The 22,189-nt window shown below is 31.6% G+C and overlaps 1 protein-coding gene across 9 annotated transcripts in view; it reads left to right on the forward strand.

The window, feature by feature from the left end:
- LRRIQ1 (leucine rich repeats and IQ motif containing 1) overlaps nucleotides 1-22,189 on the forward strand; it is a 323,563-nt gene that overhangs the window by 56,003 nt on the left and 245,371 nt on the right. For all 9 annotated transcript variants that reach the window (XR_007947886.1, XM_051963292.1, XM_051963295.1 and 6 more), the window contains 4 exons: nucleotides 597-749; nucleotides 8,072-8,222; nucleotides 20,223-20,416; nucleotides 20,905-21,032. Coding sequence is in view for 8 of the 9 variants with exons in the window: in XM_051963292.1 (XP_051819252.1) it covers nucleotides 597-749; nucleotides 8,072-8,222; nucleotides 20,223-20,416; nucleotides 20,905-21,032 (626 nt within the window). In the remaining variant the exon portion in view is untranslated. The remainder of the gene's footprint in view (nucleotides 1-596; nucleotides 750-8,071; nucleotides 8,223-20,222; nucleotides 20,417-20,904; nucleotides 21,033-22,189) is intronic.

Raw genomic sequence — 22,189 nt, forward strand, 5'->3', positions numbered from 1 at the left:
TATGTTTTCAAGATCTGGACTTACCATAGTTGATGGGCATTAAGGCTATGTTTAATCTGAAAATACAAATTAATACAAATTCAACATACAGACAAAATTTTATAAAGCTCTCTCATGTTATTTGCCTGGGGGTTTATAAGGATCTGTCCCAATATGAAACAGTTATAAAAGAATGAATAGTTAAAAAAAAATCTGGAACACAGAAGAATCTTTGGAAGGTACAAGGATCAAGAATCCTTGGGAAAAAGTTCCTTGGTATAATGAATTTAATTATGTTTTCAAAGAATAAAAATTACATCACATAAATGAGGTGGTATATTTTATAAATCAGAAAAATATGTAGTGGGAATATCTGCATGAGTTGATATCAATAGTGTGACAGTTCTATTACATTATAAAATTGTACAGTATTTCCCCAGCAAGTGAAACAGTTTCAAAGAAGGTCAATTATTGATAAATACAGAGTTTTATATATGACTGGTTTAATAACATTTTTTTGATCATTCACGTGAAGAAATAATTTAGAATTATTCTTGCACATTTTCAGTAGAATACAGTAACAATGTTACACACTTTGTTTTTATTGGATTTTCTAGGTTACAACAGTAACATTTCAGGATTTGCCAGGTTGTAGTCTTTGTACATTGTCAGAATGTACAAGTCTTCAATTCCTGAGTCTTAGACGTTGTGGATTAACTGCTCTGGAAGGACTGAATAACTGCAAAAAATTGAAGTATATTGATGTACAGGTACTTTCCTCAGTGTTTCTTTTTGTATTATTCTGTGATACAGTACAAAATATTTTGTGTGGATATTAAGTGGGATTTTGTGTGGGCTATTAAGTGGTTTGGAAAAAATACGTTATTACTAGAATGTCTTATAATTAATCCATTGCTCCTCAGGGAACATTTAGAGGAAATTAGACAGTCTAAATTTGGGAATAGAGGGAGATACAAGGTGTGGCCTGCACTAGAAACTACCAAAATGTCATATTTTGATTAAGAGAAGAAACAACATGATTTCAAATACCATTTTTCATTTTTAACTCTCTCTGAAGAAATAGAATATTCTCTTCTGGGTTAGCAGTTTTTTTTCATCAATATCAGAAAAAAATTTCTTACAAGGATAATTGATCTCAAATAGGCAGTCTCACATCATTTGCAAAGTAAGTGGCTCGTTGACACATATTTTGTAGGAAAAATTATATGGATTATACCAGCTTACTGCTGTGATTTCAGATTTTATTAATTTTTTTTTCAAATTTTATACATTTCTTCCAATCCTATTCACTGGGATCAACTGGAACACATTTAGTTATTTTGTTTCAAAACTTTTCTAATATGTGAAGTAATCCATCAATCCTTTGAATTTTCTCTCCCAACTAAATACTTAGTTTCTTTGACTGTTACACTTATAGCATAGTTTTGCTATGCTAATCTTTCTTCTATGAAAATTCTCTAGTTTATCATTTTTTTTTCCAAAATATAGGACCTGAAACTTAATAAAATAATCTAAAACTAGTCATTAATACCTTTCCATTTTGGATTATAAGCCTCTAAATCTAACTATATGGTAATTTGTTGTCATACTACTTTCTTCATTCCAATTTATTAAGTACCTACTATGTACAAGAACTAATAGTGTACTTGAAATCTGTGATGACCATGCGCTAACACCCGGGATACCTTAGAATCAGATGGAGTCAGGATAAACAAAAGTCCTTAGTCTTTATTCTTGGTCTTTAGGGGTAGAAGTGAAGGGGATGGAAATAGAATGATCGCCTTCCTCCTCATCCACTGCAAAAAGTGACCCTGGCTTGTCTTACTCCACCCCCTAGTCCCTCCTACAATCCTCTCTATAAACCAATCATTGAGCCACACAGGATAGTGGGAAGGGCCAATTTCCAAGCATATGCCCATAGAGTATTGTCCAATCAGTAGTTAGCCTCAAGTGCTCAGTGCATCGACTCAAGAGTTTCAGCCCTCTACAGAAATCCATTATAAAATCTAGGTATTTTCCATATGAACTGTTTTCTAGCCATATGTCCCTGAAATAAACTTGTACAGTAGCTTTTTTTTTTTTTTTTGGTAGGTGACTCTAGAATTTTATTTATTAAATTTTGTTAATTCTTGTAACTTCTCAATAGTTTTTTGAAACTATTATTGTCAGCCAGTTTCTTAACATACTTCCCAGCTTTATGTTAACTATAAATTTAATAATTACATATCTTGCATCTCATCCAAATAATTGATAAAACTGAGAAGTGTGATAGGTACCACATGAGTGAAGATGGGGAAATATTCCAAAGTTTAAAAAAAAAAAAAAGAGTGGAGTTGTCAAACTAAACACTTGATTTCCATTCCTTACAAAATTCTAGGATATATTATAAAACTGATTTTCACTAAGATATTGCTTAGGTATATCAAAACAAAATCAGGACCTTTGACAGTGTTACCAATGAATGTAATGCTATAAATATACATCCTTGGGGATAAGTTTGAGAAAAATGAACTGGATATTGGAAGTTAAATGAATTCAGAACTAGTAGGGTTCAAGATTAGACATAGGAAATAGTCATTAATGAGTTGACAAAGCATTGAGGAAGAGTTATAAAAATGTTCCCTATATTCAATGGATTGTATATTCTCTTTTGAGCTACAATGAAGTAAGGTTTAAACAATGTTCATCTCCCACCCTTCCATCTTCCCCTCTATTGTAACACATCATTTTGTGTCATTCTCTCAAATTCACCTAATACTTATACATTCTCAGGGTATATTTCCTTTACCTGTACTATTGGTCATACAGTTTTTAAGAATTCCAATTATATATGGAGAATGAATATGAATCAAAGATATGAATTAAAACATAGTATGTTCACCTTTTGTTGTTGTTTACATGTTTTGTTTTGTTTTTTCTTTCTCATTACCCCCTCCCCCCCTTTTGATCTGAGTTTTCATGCTCAGCATGATGGATATGGAAATATGTTTAGAAGAATTGCAACATGTTTAACCTGATTACTTGCTGTGTTGGGAAAGGGAGTTGGGGGGAAAGAGGGAGAAAATATGGAACACAAGATTTTGCAAAGGTAAATAGTGAAAACTATCTTTACAAAAGTATTTGGGGAAAAAAAAAAGTAAGGATTATAAGTATAATCTTCCGGTATGTGAATATAAACAGTTTGGCTCCATTCAATCCCTTATATTTTCTCTTCCTTCACCTGTTTATGAATCTTTGAGGTCTTGCTCTTGGAGGTCAGATTTTTTGGTTTAGTTTTGATCTTTTCCTTATGAAAGCTTGAAATCCTTCTATTTTGTTGAATGATCTTTTTTTTTTAACTTCTTGTAGTATCACACTTAATTTCACCCCCTTCAGGAATATTATATTTTATGATCACTGATTTTTTAGTGTTGCAGGTGCTAAATCCTTTGCAATTCTTATTGTGGGTCCTGATATTGGAATTTTTTCTTTCCTGTCCCTACCACTTGTCACATTTTTTCCTTGACCTGATAATTCTGAACTTTGGCTGTAATGTTCTTTGGAATTTTTATTTTGGAATCACTTTCCTGAGCTGATTGGTAGATTCTTTCAATGCCGATTTTCCCCTCTAGTTCCATGACACCAGGACAATTTTCCTTGATAATTTCTTGAAAGATCTTGTCCTATTCCTCTGTTTGATTGATTATGACTTTCATGAAGTCCAGTGATTCTGATATTGTCTCTCTTGGTCTATTTTTCTCATGAACTATTTTTAAATTTTCTTGCATTTTTTATTCAAATTTATTTAATTCTTGATGTGTCATAGAATCATTAGCTTCCACTTGCTCAATTATAATTTTTCAGTATTGTTTTCCTCCCTTGGCTTTTATAATTTCTTTTCCATTTTGGTAATTGTATTCTTTAAGAAATTTTTTTTTTTAGTGGCTTTTGTATCTCCTTTTCCATTTGACCAATTCTATTTTTTTCAGTAGTTTTCCAAGCTGTTCCCTCTTTTTTTTCATAATTCTCTTGTATCACTTTCATTTCTTTTTCTTATTTTCTTCTTCTGCTTCTCTTATGTAATTTTAAAGCTCCTTTTCAAATTCTATGAGAGACCACTCATGAGACCACTTTCTGTTTTTCTTTGGGGTTTTGCCTATAAATGTTTTGACACTATTGCCTTTTTCTAAATATGGTTTCATTTTCCCTGTCACTAAATTAACTTTCTATGGTAAGATTCTTTTTTCTTACTGTTTTTTGTTCATTAAAAAAAAAAAAAAAACAACAAAAACCTTTTTCCTTTCTTTTAAATTTGAGTTCTCCTCCCCCCGGGGAAGGAGTACTATCTTGGGCTTGTTGTGCCAGTAATTATAGGCCGTGGCTGTTGACTTGCTGCTGTGCTGATGTGGCTGTGAAATCCATGGAGAACCCTTGTATCTAGTGCCACACTGAGGGGAATGGTTGTTGCTTCTAAGGTTGTAGGGATCTGGCAGCTTACCTGCTGCTGAGCTGGAATCCTAGTGATGGTGAGTAGTGTGTGCTGAGGCCCAGTAGGTTACTCTGCCATCTTGGTTCCCAGAAGTCTTACCTCTCAATTTTTAAAAAGTCATTGATAGCAGTTTAGCTATCACATTCATTAGCTATTTTCATTTAACAGCCTAATAACCTGTCATAATCTGTTTTTAAAGATATAATAATCTGTTGTCTTTAATTCATTGAAGACAGGTCAGTGTTCCATTGACACAGTCTTACTCATCTTACTCATCATTCAGTTTCTTATTAACTATTCTTGTTCTGTAATTTCCAGTCCAGGGCTCATTTTTGGTTTAAAAACTTTAAATTAAATTGACCACTCTCACTTGATACAGATTACAAATCATCCATCCTGTGTGTTTTTATCCATTTTTTAAATAGATTTTAAAAAATCCATCCAACATGCCAGAGTCCTCTTTAATATTATTAAAAACATTTTGAAGGAACCAATGGAACACTGGGCCTCTCCATCCGTTATCCGTCCTCACATGTATCATATAACTAATCTACCTCCTTTTCCATTTATCATAGCCTTTTATATCCCTTAGGATTATTTGAACACCAGTTAGTAATCATTGTAAGTATGCCACAGTTTGCTTGCATTTATAATAAATTTCTCCCTTGCCTTTTTATTAACCTTCAATTTGAATTCCTCAGAAATTTTGATGTTCCAGGCTGACTTCAAAATTAGAGGTCATCACTAGGAGAACATTTGTGTTGAAAAATAGGTTTTTGCTTGGAATCATTAAAAGCATTACATAGTTTATCAAATGAAATCTACTCCACTATCTTCCACCTCTTCAGACTTAATTTCATCCCCAATACTTGTCCCAAAGATATATACTTAGCTACTAATTCAAATGTACTGGCTCTCTAATTACACAACACAATCTAGACCAGGACCAGGGAACATCCGGCCTGTGTTCCATTTAAGGCCTACAAACCATTGGGTCTGTTCCTGCCAAGGGAATCACAAGCAATAGCAATCGCAAGAACCTTGAGTTCTTTTAAGTTGATAATTTTGTATGACCCATGAATGATGTTATAAATATTCAAATGCCCCTTGACTGAAAAAAAGATTACTCATTCCTGATTTAGACCATGGTTCAGCAAACTATAGCCTGTGGGTCAAATCTGGCCCGCCCTTTGTTTTTGTCTGGCAACAAAACTTTTCTTAATATATAAAAGAAAATTCTTAGCTCAAGTGCATTGCAAAAACTGGATTGACCAAAAGGCTGTAGTTTGTTAACCCTTTTCGGGACAGTAAGCATTTTTCTTATTTGCTTTTTCTTATGTGGATTATTAAGCTAATCTCTTTTGAATAATAATGGATTTTATTGATAAGGTCCTCAAGTAGATGAATAGTTTTCTTATCTCTTGATTTTATGTTAGTTATTGTGAATCAATGAATACTAATTGTATTATACTTTTACAAAGTAAAATACTTTGTCATACTTTTACAAAGACCTTTTTCTTTTTTTTGTATCCATTATCAGTCCCATTTCTGAACATTCCCATCCCTGGGAGTGTTTTTAATGTACTGTGATGTCATTCCAATCTTGCTTTTATTTTCTTTGATTTTTTTTTTTGGGGGGGGGGATATATCAATTGATCATTAAGTTCACAGTGTATTTACATTGTTCTTTTGTAGAATAGAACTTCCATAATTCATCAAAATCTTTTTTCTTTGATATAATAATTTGGATTTTGAGAATGTTCTATTGTTTTGGGGTTGTTTTCCCCCATTAAATTTAATAGGATCTCACTTATTTTTTATTCGAATTCTTTGAAATCTTAGCCTTCATTAGTTAGAGTTTGTTAGATTATGCCTGCTCTTCCTTTCTTTTGATTTTACAGAATCTAAATTATTTAAGTAATATTCTCAATATTTCTACTTTGATAGCTGATTGTTTAGATCATGTTTAAAGTAGCAGTTTCCCTGATCACTTTCCCTACCTTTTAAAGATCATAATGATCATTGAATCACATGAGAAATTTGTTAACTTTTCTAAGTTTTCCAGAGAATTGCAGCATTTTTATCATAGCTGAATTGCCACTTTCTCATACTATGATGGGAGCAGCTCGGTGGCACAGTGGGTAGGAAGCTAGACCTGAAATCACAAGATCTGAGTTCAAATTTTGCCTCAGACACTTATTGTTCTATGTGACCTTGGGGCAAGTCACTTACCCTTCTTTGCCTTCGTTTCCTTATCTGTACAAGAGTTGGAGAAGGAAATGACAAATTACTTCGGGATCTTTGCCAAGAAAACTACAAATGGAGTCATGAAGAGTTGGACACAACTGAAACAACTGCAAAACAACATAGTATGATGTCTTCTGGTGATGCTACCTAAACTCATCTATTTCCTCCCCTTAGCCTACCTTGTCTTTATTGTACGGCTGCCATAATAGCATGTCTGTCTGTTCCACCATTGATTCTAATCCATAATTCTCTTCTTTGGTTTGAAGAATTTATCTTTAAAGTGTAGCTTTACTCAAATTTCTGAATCTTTTATCTAATGTGTTTCTTTTGACAAAAGGTACACAAATGTTTTATAGCCAAATGATAGTCATGAATTGCAGATCACTGAGACTTGGTGATAATTCTGAAGTTGATTTTATCTCTAGTAGGCTTTGTTTATTAAACATATTCTGAAATTTGCAGTCAACCTTAAACAGTCTCTCCTCACTTTTCCCTTAAATACTTCTTTGAAGTGGACCCTTGGCTCTTAGATCTTGGGTCTTATGGCTAACTTACCTCCTATTTATTTGCCTTTATACTTTACCTGTTCACTTCATGGTAGTTTTAGCCTCTAGGTTAAGCTCGTTAACCTTTTTTTTTTTTTTTCCTTTCCTTTTTTTTTTTTTTTTAAAGGGGATGGTAGGGACATCTTGTCTTGTCTTCTTTTATTAATGTGACTTTACTTGCTCATTTGTTCTTGGTTTGCATTTAACAGATCCTTGCCAACTTCTTACAAAGATTATCTGTCCTTAAGTATTTTCTGTGAAAAGTCTTATGAAAAAACCCAGCTTCTGTCTTATCTCACTTCTTCCCTTTCTCTTTTCTCTTTTTGCTCAGAGTTCACTAACAGCTCTCTTGTCCATGAAATAATAGGCAGTCTTACCTTAGCGTGATAATTACTTTGTTATTTCCTTTAATTGCATTTGATAGAGAAGGAAAAGAAGGCTCCAAGAAATAATTTGCCTCAGAAGAAAAATTTAGTAAGTATTAATGGCAAGACTAAAAGCCAGGTAGTCTGATTTCCCTACCCTACTTGTTTTCTTTATACCTCATATATGATTTGTTTATAATAATAAAAAAGCTTTTGTAACTTTTCCTTATGATAATTTTTTTTTTTTTTTTTGCAAATTTAGGGTTGAAAGTTGAATAAAAGAATGCAGTATTCATTTGGAAGGCTACATAATCTCAGCTTTGTTATTTGAGCATTTGAAAAAGAGTTTTTATGAATAAATTTTTAGGTACTTCAGATGCAGCTTGGATACTTGGATACTTTTTTTGTTAATGTCTCAAACATTCATATTTTTTTATTTATTTCAGGAAAACCAAATTCAAGTTATAAATTGTGAAAATTTAGAAAATCTCTGCACCCTTCTTTTGAATGACAATGAGCTAACTTCTTTTCATGGATTGGATGATTGTAGTAATCTTCAAAACATTGAAGTTTCAAATAACAAGATCACCCGAATTGGTGAGAAAACATACTTTCTACATGTAAAATCGTACTTATATATTGTTTAATTTCATTTTAGAACAGTTCTAACAGCAAGTGGAGCCCTTGCTTCTGGTACAGAGAGAGAAAGAGTACAGAAAAATGTATAAAATGTCCATCTACTGTCTTGAGACTGCCCATACCATTAGAGTAAGGTGGGGCTTAATTTTACATTCTTATTCTAATAGCCAAATTAGTTATTTAAATTGCTGTCTAGAAAGCCTTGGTGCTGTTTTTTAAGTAATCAAAATTTAATTCTCATCAAGGATCATTAAAATAATCTAGAGATCATTAGTGAAAATATGACAATGTATTTGAGGATAGAGGGCATGCCAGAAAGCTAAGAAATCCTATTGGTACTGGTCCAGCTTAGGTACCCTTTACTTTTAGACCTCACATGGGCACTGTAGGAATGTCAGAAATCCAAAGGCAGCTGCTCTCATTTGAAACCATCTTGATGGGTCTACTCTTTGAGGTTAGTTCTAAGCTATCAAGAAATTTATTGGTATATGTTATGGGATAACACTTGGGAGTTCCTTCAGTGCATATAACTCCTTGAGGGATGAAAAGTAGGGATGCTTAGAACTAAATAACATTCTCCTGAGGAACTTCTGACCTAGAATTTATCTGAACTTGAAGCAGACATTTTCAGGATGACTCTCTAGGGTCATCCTGAGGAAGGATGAGGAGAATGTGATACCTACTATAAAACTTATCTGCATTTTAAAGTACCTTAGAACACTTTAATGACATTGAATGTTAATGTCCTTTTGGAAGTTTTTTTGTATTTGTAAGAAATTTTATGTTTCATTAATTTGAAGGGAAATAAAAATGATTGCAAGCTGAATACTTTCTTGCTAATTATAAATTGTTCTGTGTTATAGTCACTCTGATTCATTTCATCCAAGTCATCTGACTCCTCTGTGCCAGTTTTCTCATCCAGAAAATCAGGGAGCCAGACTTAATGCTCTCTCAGGTTACATTCAGATTTAAATCTGTGATTTTATTTGAGTATATTGATGTAGTTATCCTTTGTATCAGGAAAGGTATGGCACTCCTGTGATCTGAAAAACCTGTGTTCAATGTTTTGGACTTCTCTTTGTATAAGAGAAGAAGTCTGATTCATTATGGTATTACAAAATAAAATATGTTGATGTTATGTAATAATATACATCTAGTTATGGATTTCTGAGTTTCTAACCTTTTTTATATTTTCTCTTGATCTTCCCATGATGTCTGCGGCTTCCACACAACTCCCCCCAAATTCCTATTTAATTTTTTATGCTGATCCACAACATATCAAAACCTCTATGGGGAAAGCCATAATATAGAGGGAATAACTGAATGTTTTTCCTTATTCTACTTAGTGATAATATAACATTTATTTACTATACACAGATACAACATATATGTATATATTTGTGCTTACAAAATTTTCAAATTTAACCTTTTTAAGTTGTGTGCTGCCTTCAATGGGGCCACCCATGAACTTTTAACATTTAAAGACTGCTGCTTAGATATAAGATTATTGATTTAAAACTTTGAGTTTAAAATGCATACTGAAATAAATCTTTTTCTCCCTCCCCTGGAGAGAGCACGACTGCATTGAAATATATGTTAATGTTATTGGCATTCACTTGGAGAAATCATGCCAGTAACCTAAAGGCAACTAAGAAAAGAGACTGTTTGTTAGGAGAAATGCTTAAACTTCCATTTATCCAGTTTTTCTTGCCAGTAAGAGTATATGGAATTTTTTGTAGTGAGTGGATTTCCTGGGGTGTAGCCCATATGCAAGATTGATGTGAAATGTGTCATGATATTAATTGATGTACCTGAGGTATCTCTGTGTAGTTCAAAGCAAAGAAGGTAAAAGGTCCCTATGCTGTCTGTTGTGTACAGTGAAAACACTGTATTTATTGCGTGTGAGAAGTTTGCAAGAGAAATTGGATGGGCAGGAAGACTAGCACATATTGGGGTCTTTGCTCCTTCATCCTCAGATCCTGCCTTCAGAGGATCTAGTTAAGCCAAGTGAACTTCATTGATTTTGACTTTCAGTGATATATTGAAAGCAAAAAAAAAAAAAAAATCTTATGGAAGTGCCCAAAGATAAACTAGTCTTTATAAGTGAAAAATCTATTTCTTTTTTGTAATATTTCTGCAAAAACTGGAAAGAAAAGAAGTAAAATACTTTGGGCCATGTATTCAGTTTTCAAATTTAGGTTGTAATTATTGCTATGATATGAATAATTTTCTCAGAATGCTAATTGTATTTACAGAATTCTAATTAGAAAACTGAGATAAATTTCTATTTTTTAAATGTTATTTGCATGAAAGGGATAAAGAGTGAAAGTAACCATGGCTAAGGAAAATTTTACTCCCCCTCTGATCTAGTAAAACATAAAATTTACTTTAAATTGTCACAAAAAAACAGAACTTAATAAGATGGATCAAAATATCCTTAAAATTCTTCTTGTTTAGATATTTCAGTTGTGACTCCTTTGGTGTTTTCTTGGCAAAGATACTGAAATGGTTTGCTATTTCTTTCCCCAATTCATTTTACAGGGGAGAATTTGAGGCAAACTTCTATTTCATTTAACTTGCCTCAAGATTATACAACCAAGCCCATATTTGAACTGAGGAGAAGCTTCCTGACTCCAGGCTCTGGAACTCTCTCCACTGTGCTACCTTAAGATAAATTTAGGTTTTGATTCAATTTTTAAAATTTGAAAAATGAAACAAGCATATATAGTTGTGTTTTATAACATTTTAAATATCTAACAGCACTATAGACTGCAGTTACTAATATGTGTATTAATTTTCTTTAAAGAGTATTCATATAATTTTATGAATTTTAGTCATTAAAAGAGATATTTGCATAAAATAATTCAAAGTTATTTCTTTTCTGATGTGAGAAATAATTGTTACATATGGAAAAATCAATTATTATAAAATTTTTAGTCACAATTATTTCCTGTTTTGTGGAACACAATATAAAAGAAAAACATTTCCTTGTGTTCTTGTATTATATTGTATTGTATCTATTGTACCCATTCCTTGTATTGTTATCAAGGTAATTGCCTCCAATTTTTCAATGTCATAGTTAAGTGATATTAATATTATTAAAATATCTAAAAATAGCATATTCTATATGCTCAATTAGATGCATAATTAAAATAATCAATTTAAGCTAGTGATACTAATAAATACATTTTAATTACTTGGAAAGTTTCTAGTACTTTAGAAAGATCCCAAGAATCAGGGTAAAAGCCTTGACAAATTTACAGGGTTGTGGAGCATATTAGGCAGCATTTCTGGCAAATGAAAGAAGCTTGGAAGGTAAGAATTAATTTTCAGTGAGTTTCTGTTTCTAACTATAACTGCTTTCTGCATATGTGAAAAATGTAGAAAATGACAATTATAATTTAAAGTAGTAGAAAGTCTCCCCCAACATTCTTTGGCTTTTTATTGATAATATCTAAAGAAAACATTCTAGAACTGATTTTAAAATACATATATATACACACATATATGCATATATATGTACATTGAATTTTTAAAGCTAATAATTTATGTAAAAAGTGAGATTAACATAATGGAGTGAATATTAATTCTTTAATATTTGTGCATTATTTAGAAATACAAAATTTCATTTTATTTTCTAATATATAGTTTTACTATATTAAATATTAAAATATGTAAAAATTTGCATTTACAATTAAAAGGAAATTGAAAATATTTATTTTGCTTATGTAAAATAAAAGTAAAATAAAAGCCCTTTTAATAAAGCCCATTACTTTGATACCCAGATTAGGACATGAATTTGGGCAAGATAGTCATTAAGTTAGTTAATTCATTGTGTATCTTGAACTGTTGTTGCACAAATACAATGAGAAAGGCATGGTATTTAGCCCATATTTCATTTAGGAGATTGCTTTGTGCTTTTGACAGAGCCAAATATTTACATCGAAAACTGTTTTTTGTTTTTTGTTTTTAATTAACCAAGCAAATGTCACTAACAAATTGATCATAGATTTTTTAATGTCATAGAACAAGGGAAAGAAAATAGAAATCATATTTAAGATTCTATAAAGATGCTATTTAGTATATAGTATTAGTGATTTATTCCTTTATTTTGGGTTGAAGGTACAACTTCTATTTCTTTACTAAAAAATAAGTTATCGTGGTCATATAACAGTTCAAATCTTTTCTCCTACATTTAGTCACTTTTTGTGATTATATTTTGTAAACATTTCTGGAAAATCCAGCCTTTCATGATGTGAAATGATTGACTAAAGGCATTCTTCCCTGCTCATTTTTTCCTTAAAAATCAGACATCCATAGATAGTTTTGCAACTATGCAGAATCATACCAATAGGTTTCCCCTCACTGTGACCTATTGTCTCTTTAGATTAGAATGAAGTGGTTAGATGTCCACCAGATGGCACCATTTTGCTTCTTATCTTTTACAGATACTAAGGTACCTAGAGACACACTTGTGGAAATCTTGTTTTTAATTTAATTCAACAAATAATTACTAGATGACTACCACATATGAGCCACTGTGTTCTGTACAGAGAGAAAATAGAACACATCATTTATTCTCAAAGAACATGTAATGGAGATGAAATTTTGGAATCATCAAATTTCCCCTTCTTTTTTATCCTTACATTTAAGCAGTTGCTACAAGGTCCATTATTTTATGATTTTTACATCGCCAATATTTAGTATCATTCTGCTACTCTCCACTTATTCTGTCTCCACCTTGTTGAAATCTTGTTAACAGCATCCTAAATGATATGTCTTTTGTTTCTTCCATCTCTAATTCATTATTTCATTTTTATATTGCTAAAATAATTTTCACAATGTACAAATCTGGCCATGTTACTCCTTTGCTCAAAAATCTTCAGTGGCTCTCTATTGCCTGGAGGATAAACTAGAGACTCTTGTGCTTTCCATTTAAAGCCCTTTACAATCTGTCTTCAATCTTTCTAACCTTACTACCCTGTTACATAATCTACATTCCAACTAAACAGGACTACCCACTGTTACCTGATCTCATCCTGCCTTCTCCTTTCTTGTTATATTCATGCAAAGCTGAGACTATAGCTGGAATTTACTCCCTCTACATATCCAACTTTAAAAATCATTTTTCTTCCTTCAAAGCCTGCCTTTCACGCCCTTGATGTAAAACTGAATGGAATAAATACATAGTTATCTAAACAAAGTACTCTGTATAATTTGAAAAGGAAAGTTTTACTCTCTGGAATGACTGTTGTCTGATCAGTCACTGAAAGCCATAGTATCTCATAGCTAGAAATTACCTTAGAGGTAATTTATCACAGCTCTTACATTTTTAGAGGGAGGAAACTGAGGTCTGGAAAGGCTTAGTGCCCAAAGAGGCAGAGCTGGAACCAGAAATCAAGTGTCCTAACTCCCACTCTTCCCACTGTACCAGCCAAATGGTCAAAAATAGTTGCCTTGAATTTTATTCAAAGATGAAGATCACTCAGAGAAAAAGGAGAAGCAGGAGGAGGTAAAGAGAAGGAAATTAGGGAGTAGGAAGAGAAAGAGGAAGATACCATAGGAAAGAAGAGGAGGAAGAGGACTTCACATTCTGTAACATTTACAAATAAATAACAAAATATCCACTAAGTAAAAACAAAAATAATGATTGTATTGATAACAATATTGACCATTCCCCTGGTCCAAAACTTTCAAAAGTCCTTTTTTTCCCTAAGATTACATTTAGCATGGCATAAAACCCCCTCAGTTTGCCTCCATATCTTTCCCATCTTATATTATCAGTACCCGTCCTGGCCCTTTACATTCCACAAAAATTGTTCTACCTATTGTTCCCCAAAGCTGATAACTTCTGTTCCTTTATACTGGCTATCCCCAAGTCCTCAGTTCTCACTAACTTCATCCCTTGAAATGCCGAACTCTGTTAAAGCCCAGTTCTGATGTCATGATCTACATGAAGACTCTTCCAGTCCCTCTAGTTGTAGTGTCCTTTCATTACTTAAAACATCATACTTCTTTTTCTATGTGGGATCTGTGCAACGGAGCAAAGATCTCTTAAACATAGGAGCTTTTGTTCTTTGTTTAGTCTATGTTCTTCAGCACCTGGGAGAGAATGTGGTTTGTCTACAGATGATGTTTAATTAATAATTGTTGAAATGGATTAGATTGGAAGCAGAGAAGCAGTTCTGATGAGGAGGAGAAAAACTGATGAGTCTGCTCTATGAGCAAATGGAACTTCATTGATCAACTTAATAGAAAAAAGAAGGCTTTGTTCTTATCTTGTTCAGTTTCAGGACTTCACAACATTTCCTGGGCATTTACAGACATCCCACAGACATGTGACTTTCTCATCTTCCTCCCTTTCCAGCTTACCATTATATATTATTTTCTCCATTAGAATATAAGTTCCTTGAAGACAGGGACTGTATTGTATGCTTTGACTCTTTGTGACCCCATGAACCATAGCATTTCAGACCCTTTTGTCTTTCACTGTCCAAGCCCTTATTTATTGAACCCACAAAACTATATATCTCATGCTCAGCTGTCCCCCTGCTCCTTTTGTTCCATCTTCTTATTATGTGGCTATATTATTTAAGATTTAACTTCAGTATTGTCATTCCAATCAACAGAGTTAATGAGTTAATTCTTTTAATAATGGACTAATTTGATCTCCTTATTTTCCAGGGTATTCTTAAAAATCTTTTTCAGCACCATAATTAAAAAGCACCCATGCTGCAGCTTTCCTTATAGTACAACTCTCAACTTACTAATAAGTTCTGTCTTACTAATAAGCTCTATCTAAAAATCTATCCTGAAGGTGAAAGCAATAATAGATTGCTTTCAGATAATGGAGCATGAGTATAAAAGCATTGAGACCATCCCTTAAGAATTGCCATTTGAAGCCAGATTTGAATTGAGTCTCCTAACTGTTCTACAGTAGACCTATATGAGAGATGAAAAAGGCTGAAATGATAAGAAAAGACCAAGTTATGAAAGAGATTTAAATGCCAACCTGAAGACTTTCCTTTTGCCCTTGAAATGTTTTTGATCCATTGGAGCTCATTGAGGAGAGAATGAAACACAATCAGATCAATGCTTTAGAAAAGGCACTTTAGCAGCTGAGTGGAGTATAGAAGAGGGTTGGGGAAGACTTGAGGAAAGGAGAGCAGTTAGAAGACTTATTCAGTAATGCAGAAGAGAGGTGTGAAAGCCTGAATTACAGTTAAGGTGATACGAGTATAGAGAAGGTGATGGAGATGAAGAACATTATAAAGGTAAAAATGACAGTATTTCTTTTAAATATATTTTTAAATGAATATTAATTTTCTTTCTTTCCTATTTCCCCTCCTCCAATTGAACAAAAAACATTAAAGAAGAAAAAAAGCCCATGCATTCAAGCAAAGCCAGCTGCCAATTCCTATCTCGTAGGCAACATGTATCATCTTTGGTTCCCTGTAATCATAGTTTATCATTGAACTGTTCAGAGTTCTCAAATCTTTCAAAATTTCAAAGGATCTGATCTAATGCCATATCTATCACCCAGTTGCTATATATGAGTATTTCCCTAGTTTCCAATTTTTTGTCACAAATGAATGTATTTAACTTTTGTTTTGATTCACATGAAACTGTGAAGTTTATTTGGTGCTCATTCTTTCCACCCTTCCTCCTTATTTGTATACTTTTCATTTCATGTTCCCCCTCTTCCATATGGTACATAAAGAGTTCCCTTTTCTTTCTCATCTTTCCTTTCCCAATGAAGTCCCCCTTCTCCTAAGACATAAAAGTAGGTGGGAAAAGCTACCTCCAAAATGAGAAAAAAGAGATTAACAGTTATTACTATTCAGAATAGATTGTCAGAGGAGCAAGTAAGTTTCCCTTTACTGGAATCTATCAAACATTTGTTAAGGATGCTATAGAGGAATTTTTTATATAGTAGTCATTGTTTGAACTAACTTCTATTTGCTATTGGAGGATACTTCCAATTTTGAGATTGCTATTGATTATTAACATTATAAAAGCACATACCTTATATTGTATATGTAGTAAAATCACTTATTTTAAAAACTATTTGTTGAGGAGATATTTAATACATTCAGTAAAACATTTATTTATTATTTATCAAATATCCAGCTTTATTAACGCACAGAGGCTTTGATGTCTTTATTTTGCTATAATGTATTTGCTATAATATTCTCTATGCTTCCAAGTTTCTAAAATCATCAACTAATATGATATTATATATTTATATCTTAACTATATAAAAACTTAAAAATATTGCTTGTTAATAGCAATCTTTTGTTTAATTAAAATTTTAGCTTGGGAAAATATGTAAACTGATCTTACTAATAGATGGAAAAATGTTTTCCTGAATATTTTTTATGTTAGCATTTTTGCCCATTACTACAAATTTTCTTCTACATAAATCGACAATAGTTTGTTCTGAAATGAAGATGAAGTTTTCACCCATTAGTTTGTGAGTTATTATTGGATTATGATTTTAAAAATTTTACTCTTTTTGAAGGAAAAATATGAAAAGGACCTGTTTCATTTTTCATATTTGTATGTTTATTACCTAGCACAGAGATTGGCATGTGGTAAATGCCTAATAATTATTTGTTGATTGATGTGATAGTACAAAAAATTTTTATAGTTTCAAACAGTTTATAGTTTGCTAAAAAAAAAAATTCTAAATGCTAGGAAATGAGAACAATTTTATTATTACATTGTAATTATTCTGTAATTATGTAACTAGTAATGCATAAATAATGCTAAATATATTTGCATGAAAAATTAAATCTAATTAAAACTTAAATATCAATTTTATATTAGTTTTGGATCTGTCTTGCAGCTTAAATAAAACATTAGATCTTTTCTGAATGATACAGCAACGAAACACTGACTTTTAGCAATCTTTTCTATGTACAGTAAAGTGTTTCATCTAGCATTTCATTAACCAGCTGGTGGGACTAGAGTCAGATGGAACCAAATTCAAAAATCCAACTGCAGACACTTTATTAGGTGTGTGACATTGGTCAAATCATTTACCTTCTCTCTGCCTCAGTTTCCCCAACAGTAAAATGAGGATAATGATAATAGCATCTACGTCATAGAATTGTTATGAGGACCAACTTTGATCATATTTATACAGTGTTTAGCACAGTACCTGATACATTTCATTTCTTTATAAAGATTTATCTATGAATCAGGATACTTGTGGCATCCATAATGACATCCTTAAATATCTTGCGGTATCTTTTGAATTAAGAAAGATTTTGTTTTCTTCAAACCAGATATTATCATATAAGAATAACCTATTTCCCAACCACAACAGATAACTAATTTTATAAGCAGAAGAACCATTTTTAGTTGCAGCAAAGTTTGTTGGCTTAGGTTCTAAGACAACATTCTTTAAAACTAATGTGTTTTATATGAATTTTAAAATCTCCTTTTCTTTCTAGTATGATTCTTTTTTAATGTTTATTTTACTTCCTCCTTTTTCTGTGATTCCTTCTCATCTAAAATATGATATTAACATAAAAAATCTCAGTGACATTAAGTCATGTGATTAAAGATAGGCATTTGTATTAAAATTTGTGTTCTTTTGCAAACTCTTAAAATGTACCCATACATTTTTGAAATTTTTGAAAATATAAATTTGGTGATAATTAAATTTTGCCATGTACCTTTGAAAGATTTCCCTTTTTGAATTTCTTTTATTTCTCTTGCTCTAAAATTTGACAATGTTTCAGTTTTCATTCTGTAGTAATTATATATAGAAAAAAATGTGAAATGTCAAGGGTCTTGACTTGGTCTAAAGAAGTATTTTTTAATAATTAAAAATATATCAGAAAAATGGAATAGTCTGGAAATACTGAATTCCTTATTACTGCAAGTGTTCTTGAAGAGATAAGAGTTCTGGTTAGGGATGTTGTGGAAGGAGTTCATGAGTCTTATTGAGGGAGGGAGAGGATTGAACTAGAAGAATTCTAAGGCACCTTAATATTCTTATATTCTAGGATCATGAAATTTCTTGAAAGGGAACATATAGGCATGGGGGAAAAAAAAAGAAAGTGAAAATGAGAGAAAGGCAGAGTTTATAAAAGACAGGAAATAGATTTCTTAAATGTTCTCAATTCTTTCAGAATTAAATCAATATGTTAGTTCTCTATATTAGTTCTCTCCCCACTCCTTCCCCGCCCCGCCATATACATGACTTTTAACAGTCTCTTACTCACTGATAATCCATCCACTTTTCTAGTGAAATAGCTCAGGTATATTTCCATACTAAATCAAAAAGTCTTATATAGTCTTATATAGGCTAGTGAAATTGTTTCATGGTTTTGGAGTAAACCTGAATAAGTCATTTTCAAAGTTTTAACTTGAAAGTATTTCTTGATCTTAATATTACATATTGCCTCCAAAAATAAAAAAAATTGAAATAATTTTGAAATATTTAAAATTTATTTGAAATGTAATTGAAACAATAACTTAAAATATTTCACTTACTAATAATCTCCACAATTATTGAAAATTATATAATTAGAACCTTTTGAATATATATATTTCATATATGTGTATTTACATACATACAATATATTTTGTAATCTTTTTTCTCTCATATTTTTGTGGAGCTGGAAATGACTTTAAGATAACAGCTGGCTTGGCTTCTAGAACATTAGATAAAGTTTTAAATCCTTGCAGAAAAAGGTTTCACAATTTTCCTTAGTTACTCTTTCCAGAATCAGAGTTCTTCATTCTTATTAATTATTTTGATATTTATTAAGTATCTATTGTGTATGTGGAACTAGGCTGTTGGCTAGACATATTAAGATAAAAATGGCATGGTTTTGATTTCCAAGTAATTTACACTTCAATGAAAAAGAAGTGATATAACCACATAATTATGGTAAAGAGATTATGTGATCAGAATTTGATTTGATAGAACTTAAGTGTTTTTACAATCTTGCAACTCCCATTGAGTCATCAAGAACATTCCAGATTCCTTGGAAGAAATAACAGAAACAACTATGTCAGTGACACTGAAAGAAAATATTAGGTGAGCCATAAGTCAGAGAGATTTTTTCTGTGGATTCTGAAGTCCTTTGTATATTCTTGTTTATAGATGACATTTTACTGATTTCATCAAAGCCCAAAAAACTGTAGAGTTTCCTAGAAAAGCTTTGTAGCCACTTAAAGTAGTTTACCTGTCCTTTCACAGAGGAAAGCCAGGTTGATGAAGAATGGCTGTTACTCAGATTTCATAGAATGGATGTGTGGCTGGGACAAAAATGCAGGATGATAAGATGGGCTCAGGCTCAGATTGAACATGAGAAGAGTAGGCTGGCTAAATTTTGAGAAATGTCAGTTATTTTATTGTCTCCAAGTGTCTGACAAAAACAAAGATTCAACTTTTGAATGCTTACATTTTATTGAAGTTGCTGTATGGCAACAAGATATGGAATACCACAGAAGTAAAGATCAGCATCATATAAAGAAAGGGAGCGTAAACAGTAGAGAAAAGCATGGTGGGTGTGAGTAGGCCCATAACTAATGAGAAGCTGTGAAAGACCAGCAAAGATATTTGTAATGAGCCATAATGGTAATATAAAATAGAATTATTTTATTTAGTTATTTTATTATTAAATTGATATCATGTTCTACAATTTCTATAGTGCCTGGCATAGGTGCTTATTGAAACTTGATAAGTTTCAGAAAAATAAATTATTTGTTGTTATTATTATTATTATTATTGTATTATTACATTTGGAATATAATTTTGTTATACTTTTATGATAATACCTTATTGATAACTTATTAAAACAAATTAGAACAAATTTAAAATAAGTTATAATTTAAAATTTAGAAAATACAGTAACATCATAATTTAGAAAATGAACTACAACTAGGATTTGAAAGATTGCATAATACCACCATCTTACTTAGCAACTTTTCTTTCAGGTGGATTAGAATCTTTGAAATCTCTTCAGCAGCTAATTGTGGATCATAATCAGCTAATTAGCACCAGAGGTCTTTGCAGTGTTCCTACTATTATGTATTTGGACTGCTCTTATAATAATCTTACTAAAGTTGAAGGCATTAAAGACTGTGGCTTACTTCAGATTTTGAACTTACAGGGAAATTACTTAACTGAGGTAAATTATTTCACATTAATGATGAATATATATGTATTTTTACTTGTGTAAATATATAATATGATAGCCTTATTGTATAGATTTGAATAATTTTATCTCTGATTATTCTTTTGTAGTTATAATCAGTCAATTTTTTATTTATTTTGAACTAAAATGGGGTTTTCTCTGCTTAAAAAGTGTGTTTGCTATTTTACAAAAGGAATTAGTCTTACATATATTTCTGATAACTATGAGACAAATGAGCTAGCAACATTTCTTTTTTAAGTGAGACATAATTTACCAAGTGATAGTTATGAATTTCATTTAAAAAATAAGTTATTTTATGAAGAGCATTAATGTCAACCTTATTATTGAAAAAAGATTGGCCTTTTGAATTAAACAAATACTTTATTATAATAAATGTGGTATTTCTTATTAGTTTATTTTGAAGTTTAAAATTTGATTAAATGAATAAATCCATTACCTTTGTCAACTAAATTTAAATGTAGCTTCCATCTCTGGAGAATCAAGTTCTGCTCAGAGAATTATACTTGGATGACAACAGTATTTCAACAATGGAAATAATCTCCTCATACTGGCTTCCTTTATTACAGATTCTAACTGTCTCTCAAAACAGGTAAATTATCTTTTCTTAAGTAGCTGCAGTAAGAAATTAAAAGACATCAATAGTGTCTCCTCAAATGCAAAGAATATTGTCATCAGTATCACATTTTTCAATAATTTAGTAAAATAGTAAACTTATTTTATATACAATTTAAATTTTAGTGCTAAAGTATTATCAAGATAAAAGTTAATAGAATTTTCATTAAAGTTATAACTTGCTTATTTTACCTAAAGTCATTTTTATCAAACATAGATCCATAGAAATCTCTATGGGAAGTCTTCATTTATCCTGGTAAATAATATATTCCTTTAAAAATACAAGAAGTTTCTCATTTTATCTTGAAATGTCATTTTCTCTCAAATGGTATTTATTATATACTAGCAAGGCAGTTAGTAAGATTTTTTCAACTTTTATTCCTTACAGTAACTGTTAATATTGATTTAAGTTTGATTTCCTAAAGGACATAAAAAATACTTTAAAAATATTTTGGCATTGAATGGAAATGAGTACCTGTCACAGGAGTTCAGTGTGAGACCACCAGACATCTGGAACTTTATAGAGAAAAGTCATTGGAAACTAAAACATGAGGGAAATAGATGTACATCTCCTTCTGCTTTGCTATTAGATTAATATTTCACTGAATTCTACTCTTTCTAATATGATTAATTTGTTCATCAAAGGCAGATAGAAAAATGCTTTGAAGGAGAATCTACTAACTTGAGCTCTACACTTCATGGAAAACAGACTAGGACAGCCCAAACTTGAAGATGTCCACCATGTGTTTCCTTTCTTTTACAATAAAAGATGTCTAAAATTTTCTCTTAATCTTCACCACATTAGGGTGGTCTATCCTTTGAGCATTTTTCCTTTAAGTATTTCAATGTCCATTAGAAATTTAAGACCTTGGGAAGTAGAAAACAGAACCCGCTTTCAAACTGCTGTCAGTTGGGGTGGCCACATAGCAACACTTTACTGCTTCCAAATGATTTTCCATTGGAATCTTGTTCTGCCAGTTTATTCAAATATCATTTAAAGATGAAAATAGGAAGAAGAGTATATTGAAAAATAGAAAAGACATGTCAGAATTCCTGTAACATATTTTCTTCACCAGTGACAAAGGTTCTACAACGATGTTTATAAACTAATATTAGTACTCTCTATGCTTTTGG

The sequence above is a fragment of the Antechinus flavipes genome, chromosome 5, assembly GCF_016432865.1.
Source record: "Antechinus flavipes isolate AdamAnt ecotype Samford, QLD, Australia chromosome 5, AdamAnt_v2, whole genome shotgun sequence".
Lineage (NCBI taxonomy): Eukaryota > Metazoa > Chordata > Mammalia > Dasyuromorphia > Dasyuridae > Antechinus > Antechinus flavipes.